Source organism: Solea solea, chromosome 21 (assembly GCF_958295425.1).
Source record: "Solea solea chromosome 21, fSolSol10.1, whole genome shotgun sequence".
NCBI classification, from domain to species: Eukaryota; Metazoa; Chordata; class Actinopteri; order Pleuronectiformes; family Soleidae; genus Solea; species Solea solea.
The window spans coordinates 14,362,938-14,376,781 of NC_081154.1; the positions used below are offsets into that span (position 1 = coordinate 14,362,938).

The 13,844-nt window shown below is 40.2% G+C and overlaps 1 protein-coding gene across 2 annotated transcripts in view; it reads left to right on the forward strand.

Moving 5' to 3' along the window:
- The window catches only part of LOC131448563 (SH3 and cysteine-rich domain-containing protein 2-like), a 29,534-nt gene extending 17,087 nt beyond the window's left edge, over positions 1–12,447 (forward strand). The window contains exons 4-11 of one of the 2 annotated variants that reach the window (XM_058621138.1): positions 6,719–6,803; positions 7,002–7,114; positions 7,214–7,277; positions 8,787–8,842; positions 8,952–9,040; positions 9,454–9,505; positions 10,117–10,254; positions 10,416–12,447. In XM_058621138.1, coding sequence (XP_058477121.1) covers positions 6,719–6,803; positions 7,002–7,114; positions 7,214–7,277; positions 8,787–8,842; positions 8,952–9,040; positions 9,454–9,505; positions 10,117–10,254; positions 10,416–10,514 — 696 coding nt within the window. In that variant the 3' untranslated portion in view covers positions 10,515–12,447. The remainder of the gene's footprint in view (positions 1–6,718; positions 6,804–7,001; positions 7,115–7,213; positions 7,278–8,786; positions 8,843–8,951; positions 9,041–9,453; positions 9,506–10,116; positions 10,255–10,415) is intronic. The other variant, XM_058621139.1, reaches the window with a different exon arrangement.
- The last annotated feature ends 1,397 nt before the right edge of the window (positions 12,448–13,844 follow it).

Below are 13,844 nucleotides of genomic sequence, written 5' to 3' on the forward strand. Positions count from 1 at the left end.
TTTGTTCATGATTAAAACAAGATTTTCCGATTTGTTTAATTGCTTCTTAAATGTGAATATTTTCTTAATTTCTTTGCTCTGGATAACAAAGAAATCATTAAAAGTTAATCATTTTGGTTTGTGGACAAAACAAGACATTTGAGAACATCACCATTTCCAGGTTTGACGAACACCGATCAACATTTTTTAAGGTTTCTGAGATTTTGAACCGATGAACCGATTAATCGGGAAAATAATTGACAGATTAATCGATTATGAAAATAATCGTTACTTTCAAAATCTGTCACTATATTCAGTTGTCTATCATGCAAGAACAGACTTCGAGACATGAATGCAAACTGCACGGTGACTGGTTGGTAAAGGCTTACAACTGCAAGGTTACATTTCCTTATTTTTGAGTAGATCTCTAGTTGTCTTGTTTAATGGAACAATGCTATATTCGAAGACACAGTTGATGTCATTGAGATGAAATGCTTTTTTTTCCCCAGTTAATAATAATAAATTGCTAATTTGCTGCACTTCTCTTGGAGCCATGTAGCTCACCATGGGGGGAAATGTCTCTTACAGAGTTTATCAGTTGTGTTTGTTTTTAAAATGGACTAAAAGTGCACTGGCTCACTGTGAGGCAGAGTTTAAGCCAGTATGCTCCGTCAGCAGAATAATGTAATAGTATCCGGATGCTGTAATTGTGTCTCTCTGAGTCACTTGGCATAGCGTTAGTCCTCGTAATGTGCTTAGCCTCAAAGCCCCCCATCGTGTTAACAGAGCGTAAATCCCTCTTCGAACCAGCAGGGACAGAAACGCTGGGGTTATAAATGGAATGTGGAGTGACCACATGTGAAAGGGCAGCATCGATATGAAATGTTTTAAAGGACAAAAAGCAGATGACGCTGATAAAGTTTCCATGTTTATCCCCCCCCCCCCACCTTGTCCTTCCTCTGGTATGTACTGCTCTTCTCACATTACACCCTTCTGTCTTCCTCTCGCTCTTGTCTCAGTGCAGACCCCCCCCCCCCCGACTCAATTGGAAAATCAATATCTCCCTGTACCAGCTGGTCTGGACAATTCAGTGTGAAATTCAGTGAGTGTTTGAGGCACTCGCTGTCCCTCGAGGATATGACATGGCGGGCTCCCACCAAGCCTCTCGGCAGTGTCCCTTTCGATCACTGCACACCCATCAAAGCAAGGATTAGGCGTTTTACTGAAACCACAGGGAGCACAAGGCTTCTCCTTTTAGATCTACAGAAGGTCCAGGTCCATCAATGACACTCAGCCACTCAGTGCGTCATCCAAAACTTCTGTGGGTAAAAAGGTCAATAAGGACATTTGATTAGGTTTCATTTAAAGTTCTAAGGGCCGAGGCAATAATCAATAACATTATTGCTATATGTTTTTTATATATATATACATAATTTATCTCTGTGTTCATACATTGTGTTAATACACTTTGATATAAATGTATATATAGATATCATTCTTTTATTTTCTGTTTAAAAACATTTTTGGCCACGTTGCATTATACAAATAATTTTTATTTGACTCTGAAATAAAAGTAGGAAAATAAAATCCTAATGTTGTGGAAATAATCTCAAAGTACAGTGCACAATAAACTGCAGTGAAATAAAATGTTGCCCTGGCACCACCTCAACCCATAAACTCTATAAATACATATTTTACTAAATAATGCAAGACATTACATAATTTATGAAACACCAGTCGTAAAAAAACAACATGGCAGCATGTCATAAAAACAAAGCCTTGGTGATGGCGGCGCATCATTGTGATGTTATACATTCAATCCATGTGATCTGATGGACAGATTAGCAGAGTTACACCTTCAGATAAACTTTTTAGAAAACAAACAAACGTGAGCTGGCACAACCTCCGACCACGTCGTATTTCTGCAAAGCATCGTTCAGAATCAAGGACTCGCTCTCGGCCCGTTTGCCAAGTTCAGTCCTATTGTATATGACCAATTACTGCTTCACTTCTAAATGGCTTTAAATGACTTTAGAATCATGGCAATCTTCCGCTAATCAATGTTAATTAAGCTTAAAGATGTATTACAGTTTGATTAAGGAAGAGGGCCTGCTGAGCTCTGCAAAGAAGTAATCGCTTCTGCAGGACAGCTTTACTTACACACACACACACACACACACACACAGGTTTGTGCAGCTTTTCTACTTAGGACGCTGTATTGACTTGTTTGAAGTGAACAGCCCAAACAAAACCTCATCCCTAACTTTAACCATAACTAGTCGACGCCTAACCCTAAAATGAACCTAAGCAAACTAAACAAAGCATCATCTCTCACCTTAATAAGCGAATCACGCTTCAAATCTCAAGCCCTCTTTTCTCAAGTTCATCAGAAGTGAAGGAAATGAACTATGAAGTTTAAAGTTACCTGAATTGTGTGTATTGTCATTACTATTTTTATTTTGTTAACATTTTTCTTGTGTTGTATCAGAGTGCAGACCCCAATTTGTTGTGATTACCGGTTTCTCATTGTTTTCCCCTTCCCAGTGTAGTGAAGCACGTTCTCCTAGTGCTAGATCCATCTTTACCTCAGTGTGAGAGTCCCAGTGTTATCTTGTGAGGTTGTTGTGACCGCTGCTTGTTTTTTTTTATGATTCCCACTGATATGGATACATGTGTACCAACTACTGCATGATAAAGGATTGATTGAAATTGTGTTCTTGTCTGCTTTATAATCCAGCAGTGGGCGTGCAATCTCGCTTTCACAGGACGTTAACTGAGCAGAGTGTAAAATGATCTCTTCCCCCCAATGTCTCAGACTGTCCAGTAATGCTGCAAGCTCCCCAGCACTGATGGACTGAGATGTAATTATGGAAGTAGTGTGAGGCTATCTGATGTGAAAGGGAAGGTCTGTGATGCTGATGAAATCATGTGTCTGAACTCGGTCCCGAACACATCACTCTGTTTCATTTTGCAGCACTGGCGGAGGAGATGAGGCCCATTGTCGCTCATTAAGTCCCGTAATCTGACAGACAGTGCAGCATTAACCAAGTCCGTCGCCAGAGAGCACTTTTATTTTGTTTGAGTTTGGCGTTTCGGGCGTTTCCTGCCAAATGTGGCGAACACCTTTTGAACAAGGACAGCGAACAGTGTCAGTTAAAATAAAGACATTATGCCAGAGCTGCAATTATTCCTTAATTATTCAAAAAGTCTACTGACAGAAGATATTCAACTATTTTGCTACTTAACTGTTGGTGGTTTTTGTTCAGGAAATCACAATACAACCTACTGCGATTTCTGAATTCAGCCCTAATTCTCAGGCTCGACTGAGGGAGCATGTGTGTGTGTATACAGCAGCAGCACAGGGGTGGGCGGGGACAAGAAGCATTTATCCCATCAAACTGTTGGAGTGGTTTCTTGAGCAGTAAAATTCATTTCTGACACTTTTTGTTGAGGCTTCTTTAGGATTTCAGTCACACCTGTCTCACTTTACTAGCGCAATGTTGCTCTTGTCTGTCTGTCTGTCTTGACATAAGACCAGTCACTTCCTGTGTGCAGTGCAGGAATGTTGCCACTATACACCACTATACTGAGAAACACAGAGTTGGGTGGAGCGGATGAGCTTAATCAGCACTGAGTGAACTCATTTGACTGTAGTTTGTTGCTGTTTTAATTATTTGTTACTAAAATGCAAAATAAATAAATCTTGCTTCCATCTCCTCAAACATGATTTGCTTCTATTTTACATCAGTGATATAAATAATTGCTTTGGAGTCAGAAAAACAAGCGGTGAAATGATGTTACTGAACTTTGCCAAGATGCTACGATGCAACTTCTTTTCACATTTCTGTGTTTGAATTTCTGTCTAAATAATCAATGTTAGGACAGCAGATAATTCTTTTTTTTTCATTATTGATTGGCCTTCTTAATCGTTCCTTAATTGGCTGATATGTTGTTTGGTCCATAAACAGACAGAAGATGGTGTAAAATAGCTTGAAGCTTCACAGCTTCAAAAACCTCAAAATGACAAGGAGTTGACTGTCAAAGAGAAGCAAACAAACCAGAACATATTTACAGAATATGATCATTATTATTATTAGTAGTATTATTATTATTATTATTATTATTATTATTATTATTATTATTAGAAACAAATACTCAAATTGCTCAAAATAGTTTGTGATTAATACAACTGTAACTAATTAATTGTTGCAGCTTGAATAATAACACTTACACTACATAAACACAATATTTAGTTAGTTTCAGGCAGCTATTTCTTGTGACTTGAATTTTTGAATGCAACAATAACGGTCAGATGTTAATGCTCAACTTTAGGGCTGAAACTATTTCTGCATTAGTCGATATCAACTATTTTGATAATAGATTAATATTGGGTTTTAGTTGTTTTTTTTAAGAATTAAAACAAGTTTTCAGATTGTTTTCAGCTTTTTAAATGTGATTATTTGCTGGTTTACTTTGCTCCATTTAACAAAGAAATCATTAAAACTGAATGATTTTGGATCATGTACAAAAAAAGGACATTTGAGAACCTCATCATTTACAGGTTTGACACATTTTCTGACATTTTATTGACCGAACGATTACTCCATCGGTTACAGCTACTGACCCTCGTCAACATTAAGTATTTCCTTAAATCATTGCTCAATTATTCATCAAGGATGATCTTCCAAATTATATTTTCATGCGAAATGATTTGCGGCGCCAGCAGAACAATGCCAGACCTTTTGAAAGCTGCTTTATTTTTCGCCATCCTGAATTGGGCCAAAAATAAAGCAAATATTAAATCCATTCATCTAATGTTATTATTTCCCTCGTATATCACTCCCTGTGAAACTGATGAAAGGAGATATGTGAAGCTCAGATACTATCTTTATAAACAGATTCTATTTGCGGCACACGCCGGATTTATCACAGCCCTTCTGTCAAAACCAGGACTCTGCCGTGTTATCTCGCAGTCTGATGAGTCATGTACGGACGCCTAACATATTTTTCCTGCTAAATAAAGAAAACCAATCTGATATCAAAGCTGGTTAAAGTAGCAGATGTGCACTCCGCTGGAGTCTGACAGAACCAGACCTTTGTTGTGCCTCGGCACACAAAGCGCACACATGATTAAGCTTGAAGGCAGATGAGGAAAAAAAAAAAGAAAAAAAAAAAGTTGCAGTCGTACTCCATTAGCTGTTTTACTGCTGTGTCAGAGGATGTTTCTGCGGGAATTCAGCTCCCAACAATGATGGCGACTGTCACTGGAGTCCGTGCAGTGAGAGATCGTATCAGGTGATCGTATCAAGAGATTTATCACTCTGTAACTACATCCTGTATCATGATTTGAGCTTTATCAATTTTTTGATAAGTATGTTTTGTCAAAAACGGATGCATCAATTTCTCTTTGATTAGTTTAGTCGGAAATAATTGACATTTCATTTTGGAAATACAGGAAGTACATTAATGTGGATCTAAAACTGAAGATGGTAGCATAGTGTTTTTCACAAAAACTACCTGTTGCCTCTTTAACCCTTTTTTTGCTTATTTTAACCATAAAAAGGCCATAAAATGTCCTGTGAGTAAAGTGCTTTTGCCCATTTTTCTAGAATAACTCAATATTTGGCAGTTATTTACAAATTAGTGCATGTTAAAATTTTGCATGTTAAATTTGTAGAGCTGAAACAATTACTCGATTAATCGATTGCTAAACAAATCGGCGACTAATTTGATAATGGATTAATCGGTTTGAAGCTTCTCACTATTAAAACGAGATTTCTGATCGTTTCAGCTTCTTAAATGTAAGTATTTTCTGTTTTCTTGGCTCCATATCACAGAGAAATCATTACAACTGACTCATTTTGGTTTGTGGACAAGACAAGACATTTGAGATCACCATCATTTCCATGTTTGACAAACTCTGATCAACGGTTTTCAACATTTTCTGGAAACAACGATTTCTCGATTAATCGAGAAAATGATCGACGGATCAATCAATTGTGAAAATAATCGTTAGTTGCAGCTCAGTGTAACACATATTTAAAATAACATTTGTTTGAGTTTTTGTCTCTATGTCCAAAAACAGGCCAAAGACGCTGATGAAGGGTTAAGATGGAAATGATCTTTATATTAATTTTTCTTCTTTCTTCTACCGTCCTTGAACTGAAGGACTCACACTTCCCACTGTCGGTGTCGGTGTACATTTTTAAAGTTTGGTTACGTAGGTGAAGACGGTGTGTTTTTTCAGAGATTATTAATAATGATAATAATAATAAATAAATGTTTTATTTAGTAGGTGCCTTTCACGACCCCTTACAAATAGCAAATTAAAAAATAAGAACGTAGATTAAAAAAGGCCAATTAAAATGAGTAGAAAATAAATAGCACATGGTCATAATGACTAATAAGGTGGGTTTTAAATATGGGCAGAGAGTCGCAATCATAAATAGATTGTGGAATAGAGCTACTGTAATAAGTCTCTGAACTACTTTTTATTTTATAACTAAAATAAAAAGTAGTTCAGAAACATACTCAAGAGTCGCCAGTCACATACGCCTTCCATGTTTTTCACAAACTGTGTAATATCTTCAAAATAAACTGAAAAACTATGAATGCAAGTGGATTTCAGGTTGGTTGAAAGCATGAAATAACATATTGACTAATACTGAAGGCTTACCTTTCCCACATACCATAACCACTGGTATTGACCCTTTTCTTCCCTTTTCTGTCGGCGTCTTAGACCGGAGCCTTCAAGAGAAACTTCAGCTCTCCACTGCTCACCATTGATCCACTGGGTGTGGTCAGAGAGGCTCCTGCTGCTCAGGGTGAGTGATGGAAAACGCTGGCTGATTTATCACATCAGCAAACAGCTCAGAAAACTCTCAGGATGAGTAATCACTCAGTCCTTGGTGCTTGTCAGGCCACTGTGCCGGTGTGTGTGTGTGTGTGTGCCTTGTCACTACGTTGTCAGCTATAAATTTGCGCATATGTTGCTCTGTTCCACCTTGTCTGCCTGTGGGTAGAAGCAGATAATGGCATTGTTGACCCCGTGTATGAAGCACTGCGCTACGGGACATCGCTGGCTCAGATGAGCCGCTCCAGCTTCGGCAGTATCTCAGAGTCTCCCTGTCATGAGGTATAAAACACTCGCGCAGCAACACGCTCATTCATACACCGTGAATTCATGCTGACATTAGGCGCACAAACAATATTGTTGAATTTGCTGTTTCACCAGGCAGAGAAACTGCAAGACAAACTAGAAAACCAGCCTATTGCTGAAGAGGAACACATCCCAGGAAGTAAGTAACAGAGTTTTCCTTATCATTTTCTTTAAGTTAAGAAATGTTTGTTGGTTTTTTGTTTTTTTTTGATGGTACTTGCCTTATTTAGTCCACTTTATGTATAGTTGGCCCTTTGCACATCAGCCATTTTGGGGACACAGTACAAGAAATATAGCAAGTGCAAATAATTGATTTAATAATGGCTGAGTTTCATTTAAAAAAAAAATACACATACACATCATGTAAGCTTGTATAGACAACGATAATTAATATAATCCTACACACACACACACACAAAGACATTTGACATCCCCTGCTGATTATAGTTGACTTACTTTTATGCACTTCATGTTAAAGCAGTCTTTTCCGAGTCATAACAGAGTTGGGAGTTGAGAGGGAATGGTGTCATGGTGCGCCAGTTCCTCAAATGACATAAATTTGTCACCAAAGAGCTGGCGTTTAACTTAAAACACCATCAGTGACGGATCCAGAGAGCTGCAGCCTATGACTAGCGAGTCTGTTTGGGTGCATCGCTGCCTTTTCTGCAGCTCATTTCTCTTCATATGAGGCAGGCTGTTTCCCCCCAGTTTTCCAGTCTTTGTGCTAAATTAAGCAAACCACCTGCTGGTTGTAGTTCACATTAAAGTGGTGTTGATGTGCTCATATAAATAAATAAGCATATTTCCCTTCATTGTTTTTCATCCAACACAAAAAGAAAATACATAGCATAATGTGGTAGTCTAAATACTGCTGTATGTTGGTCATGCTCTGGTAAACATTGCCTTTTATAGGCGTATGTCACATCTCAGTATGGGCATGTGTTAATTCATTCTAAATAATATCATCTTTTCATTTCGTCAGTATGAAATAAGAAGCTAGAGAGTCAAATTCACCATCTTTGAAGAAGTGAAGATGTTTGTGTTAAGCCCGTGTCTCATTCGTTAAATCATTTTCAAAATAAAACAAAATTGATTACGGCTCATTTTCTGATTTTGAAATTCGAATGAACTAATGATACACGGATTGGTCTAAAAATACATGTATCATAATAATAATAATAATAACAATAATACACTGCACTGATCCTTCATACCCACCCTGTTATCATATATTTGGAATAGACACAACTATGATTTATTTATAAATGTGTGCTAATAACTAGACGATGGGTTCTTAAATGCTTTTGTTAAAATGCACAGAAGCATTGCAACATTGCAAACGGAACGCACGGGCCTTAAGGACATTATAGAGGTGGTGTGTGTCTGTCTCTGTGTGTGTGTTCTTTCCCCACTTTAGTGGCAGGAGAAGGGATCATCTGTGTTTGTGCTGCTGCCACTTCAGTTACTGACCTTCACTAAGACCTTCCTTCTGTTTGCTGCAAAGTGACAGGACCTCTCTCTCTCTCTCTCGCCCCCCCCCCCCCCTCCCCCCTTCACATGTTTATTAATGCTGTGTCTCATTGTGTGTTTCTTTTTTCCTTCCCTCTCTTCCTTTTCACTCTTTGCGTTTTCACGTCGGTCTCTCCAGTGCTCACCCCTCCTGAAAGCGAGAAGGCCGATTCAGAAGACAGGGTCAGTCTGAAGGTGTGCAGTCGGCATTCATCTCATCATTCAGCCGCATTTTCTCTTTTTCTCTCCATTCTTCTGAAACCGATAATGTCTTTAAAACTCTCCGTATTTGTCTTTTCGTCAGACTCCCAAACGAGTAGAGGTCCACTCCATCCACACCTACGTGGCGCTCTACAAGTTCCTCCCTCAGGAGAAGGACGACTTGGAGCTACAGTCAGTTCACTTTCTTTTGCGTTCTGTGTGTGAGCGCATGAGAGTAAGCGGTTAAGAGAAGTGTTTACCTGGACAAAATTCCACTCGCACTCAAACAACATCTGCTTCCTCAGCGGGACACACACACACACACACACACACGCGGGGGGGGTTGTAGGGTTCAGGGTGGTGGGAGGAAAGGAGCGCACTGCGAGTCCGAGAAGGACAAACAGCTGCGAGTGTGTGAGAGAAGAGAAAGAGTGTTTGTAGGATTGTAGGTGCAGGAAACTGCTGAGTGTGGTCACAATATGCATGTGGTGCTTTTTTATCTGACCGTCCACTCAAAAAAAAATCAGATTCTAGTGAAGTTAATGGTCAAATCCTGACTTAACTAGGCTTCTCATGGAGCTTTTCTTTGACTGTTTTTCATCCAGGCCTGGAGACAGAGTCCAAGTCACAGATGACGCCAATGAGGACTGGTGGAAGGTGAGCGTTGTTCACACAGACAGTCGCAGTCGAGAGTCGGTGGGTGTGCTTGAAGGAGTGCAGGTGTGGGTGTCAGCAGAAGTCGTTCACGTGAAGAGGAAGATGTCTTTGTGTGAGGCGAATGAAGAGATTAAGCTTCACCTACACAGACGGGTCTTTAACATAAAAGGCACATTTCTGCTGGTGACACTTGTTACAGACTCTTGGCATGGATTTAAGTCAAATAACTTGCTTATTTCTGCTCTTTGATCGGCTATAGGGTTGGGTTTTTTGGAGCGTTCATACTGAAAAGCTTAATGGAAAGTAGCGTGAAACATTCTCTGTGATTTAAATGTTTAAAAAAATAAAATCCATGCATAATATAAAGTAGATGGATGGATGGATGGATGGATAGATTTGAATTCACTGTTTCTGTGATAAATTTAGAGGAATATTTATGCGACTGGTCATGCAAACAAGGACTGCGGATCACGTTGTGGAAGCTGCCTGTGTTAAAACACAAATATGTCATTTTTTGTGTTTGTTTTCAGTCAACAAGCCAATGAATTTTGGCCGATTACTTAAAGGACAGCGTGTGTTTCTCTGTGTGTGTGTGCGCGTGTTGAACTCAGGGGAAAAGCAGAGACAAGGTGGGATTTTTCCCAGCCAACTTTGTGCAGCGGGTCCGCCCCAGCGAGCGGGTGTGGAAGGTCACCGCCGGTTTCCACGGCAACCGAGACAAAGGCCAGATGACTGTAAAGGAGGCCCAGGTGAACAGGCATAACATGACACATCCCCATAAACACATTTTTAAAACGTATGCAAATTCGTGCAGAAAGAGATTAGCAGAGAGTAAAGCATGTTGTCTTGGAGGGCAGCTTACTTTCCCCTCCTTCCCCCCCCCCACCCTCTGCTCTCTCTCTCTCTGCAGATCTGTGTGGGGAAGAACGAGGACGCTGACGGTTTCCTGCGGCTGACGAGCGGCAAGAAGAGAGGCCTGGTCCCTGTGAAGTATCTGCTGGAAATATGATGGCGGCGCATTTCTCCGTGACCCTCGGTTTGATAGAGACGTTCACTATGACAGAGAGATGCTCAGGAGTGTTTACCCAAACACCTCTCTGACCACCAGCCACCCACATCACCACCGCCCCTCCAAAAACAGTGGCATGGAAGTAGCAGCTCGAGTGGACGACAACGACGACGACCGGCAATGTGGTTTTTGACCACTGAGGTGAAAGGTTAAGACGGGGGGGGCGGCGACTTCTTCACGGTTCTTTAGAGCTACTGTTTTTTTTTTTTTTACCGTAGCACAAGTTTTACTTTGTGTGGTTCCATACACACTCACCACAGATATGTAGCATCACATAAAAGGGGATACGTGTGCAGGAAGTTTGGCTACCTCATTAGCCACCTGTATTGGCCTCCCACCTGCGAAAAAGACAAGAGGATGACTTTATGCGACGCCGAGGCCCGTCTGAGGACCTTCCTGTCTTCATTCTGTTGTTTGTGAAAAGGAGACATACGAGATTGTGAATCAGGATTGTAGCCCATTTTGTCCGGTTGTTTCCTTTTGGCTCAGTAGATTCAGCTAAAGTAATGAAATGACACAGTTTTGTGGATGTGCAGACTCGCACATGTGCGCCCAGCTGCTCTCGTGTCGGATTCCTCATGTGTCACTGCTGCTATTCGCCACAAAACGATTCAGGTATTACATCATGTACAAATTTTAAAAGAATTCTCTGCCACACGTTGGTCAAATGAAAGTCACAACACACACACACTGTATGTCAGACTGTTCTGCTGTGATTAGATTACAGTGCATTTTTGCTCTTCACAGCACCGATGTGACAAATGCTCTCCGTGCACCTCAGGGGAGCTTCTCTCTCTCTCTCTGTGTGTTGGCTCTCCGTACGCCCTTCAGTCACACTGACTTTCCACACTCACAGATTTTTATAGCTCCCTCTGTTCCGCGCAACGCTAAAGATCAATCACTAGATTCTGCTTCCTTGTTGTTCTAGTCTGCGTCGTCCATGGTTTATGTGCATCTAATGTCCCGTGTTATTCAGTCGCCTGTTCGCCGCCTCGTGTGTGTGTTTTCTTCCAGGGAGCAAAAAGGAAAAATAAATAAATAAATAATAATAATGTAATTCAGGATAATGAATTAAAAACCAAACTCAGTGTTGTCACAGAAGATCATACACTTGTCCGAAAACACGCTGAGATTTCTTTTGATAAAAGGCTACGTTTCACACAGCACACGTGGTTACTGTTAAGTAACAATGAGGGACTGTTATGTTATTGTTGCTGTAATTAAAGGTGATAAAGGGCAACCGTGACCTCACATCATTTGATTTATTGCTCTATTACAATAAACCACAAGGCAGGAACACACTGCCTTTGTTGCAGCAATAACTGTAAATACAACGATGACAGTATTTGTAAATAGCTTTAAAAAGATGCTGTGTGTATATATACATGCATACATATATATATATATATATAAATATCGGCTCTGAATAGCACTCTGACCTGGTGGACTGCAGCTATCCATGAGCCAAGTAAGGGCATTAACTACAGGAGATTATTCTTTATTGTCCCACTTATAAATGTATGTAATGCATCTATATGCTTAAATAACATCTCGCCCTGTCAGCACAAATCTTTTTAAATACTACTATGCACAACTGTTCTGGTCACTCACTTTAGTTTGCTTGTGTACTCTCTCTCTTTTACACACACACACTCACATACACACATGCCTGTGTCAGTTCTCACTGTGCTTTTGCTTTGTCGATAATGATTCACGTTTCCCGTTCTCGGACGAGAACCACGACTGGCTCAGGATCAGTATTACCCAGGTACAATACCATTATTACTTCAATGCACAGTACCATGCTGGTTCTCTGCATGGCTCGCTGCTCCGTGATCCTCACAACTCTCAATAAAAGTCTGATGAAATCTCGCGCCGTGTGACCTTTCATTGAGATATTATTCATACTTTGTTCTCTTCAGTGAAATTACTTTTTTTGTTTCACAATTCATGGCACTATCAGTTCAGAAAGTACGCTGAACAGTTGTAACTGGATTTGTACTGCAAAGTCATTTCTGATTGTTTCAAATCCATCAAAGGTCTTCCTCGCGCTGATGATTTGTTTTGCATTCAAATGCTACATAATTAAAGCAGATCTATGCAGGATTCTTACCGAGTCATTGTGATGGTTAAATGTGTTGTTGCATGGAGATTGGGGGCTGTCTGTTAGCTGTGCCAATCTCAGCTGACATAGGATGATAGGCGGGTACGCAGGGACACACATAGAGACAAACAACCATTCACACTCGTACTCCAATTTGCCCGATCCCCAAAATCGGCATGTTTTTGGATTGTGGAAACCGGAGAACCCGGAGAAAACCCACGAAGGCACGGGGAGAACATGCAAACTGCAGAAAGGCCCTTGTTCCAAAAATTCATTGCAAATGTTTTATTAAATATGAAGAGCAACCGGACCTTGTTGTCATATTACACAGAAGATAAACAATGTGTATTTGTTGAACTAAGTCAATTTTGGAGAATTGCAGCTTTTAACATAAATGCATCAGCACTGTAACATATAAAGTAGAACTGCAATGTGTGGACAACCTCGTGTGAACAAACTTTTCCGCTGTTATTTACCCTTGATTAACTTTGAGTTGGGGTCACTGTCTGATTAGTGTCGATCAGTGACGCTCCTGAACCAAACGCTTCATGGGTTGATGTGTTTATTCAGGCTGTATCTGGCTGTCTCGTCATTAACATCGACTATGATTTTGTGGCACATTGTGATGCTGAAATGTGATGTTTAGCACAAAAGCCAAAGCTGTTGCTGATGGAAAGTATTGGAAAAGCAAGAGCTTCAGCTATTTTGGTCTGAAGCAAAGCGACTGCCAGATATTTCCATGTATCCACTTTGGTGTTTTCTCAGTCCATCTTCTAAACAGCACTAATCGCTGCACTTTTAAAAATCCTAAGATGTCCCCTTTTCACGGTCACATCATTTAGGTGAAGTTGATATTTTTCATCTGAGATGACAGTGCAGAGCCTGGGCAGGCTGCACGTTCTTAATGTGCATAAATAATATGATTAACTCCCTGTAAAATTAATTGGCAATGGTGGAGCTGCTGGCAGGTCATAGCTGGCAGAGAGCGTGTTGTGTGTCTCTGCGTGTGTGTTGTATGTGTCCCTGCTGTGGTGTGAGGAACATTTCTCAAATCATGACCCAGTTCTGCTATCAAACTGAATCAAATGTGATTTTTTTTATTTTTTTTTCCTGTCTCAATAGAGAGGGAGAGAGACCAAAATGTGTGCAACTGGCAGCACACCAAG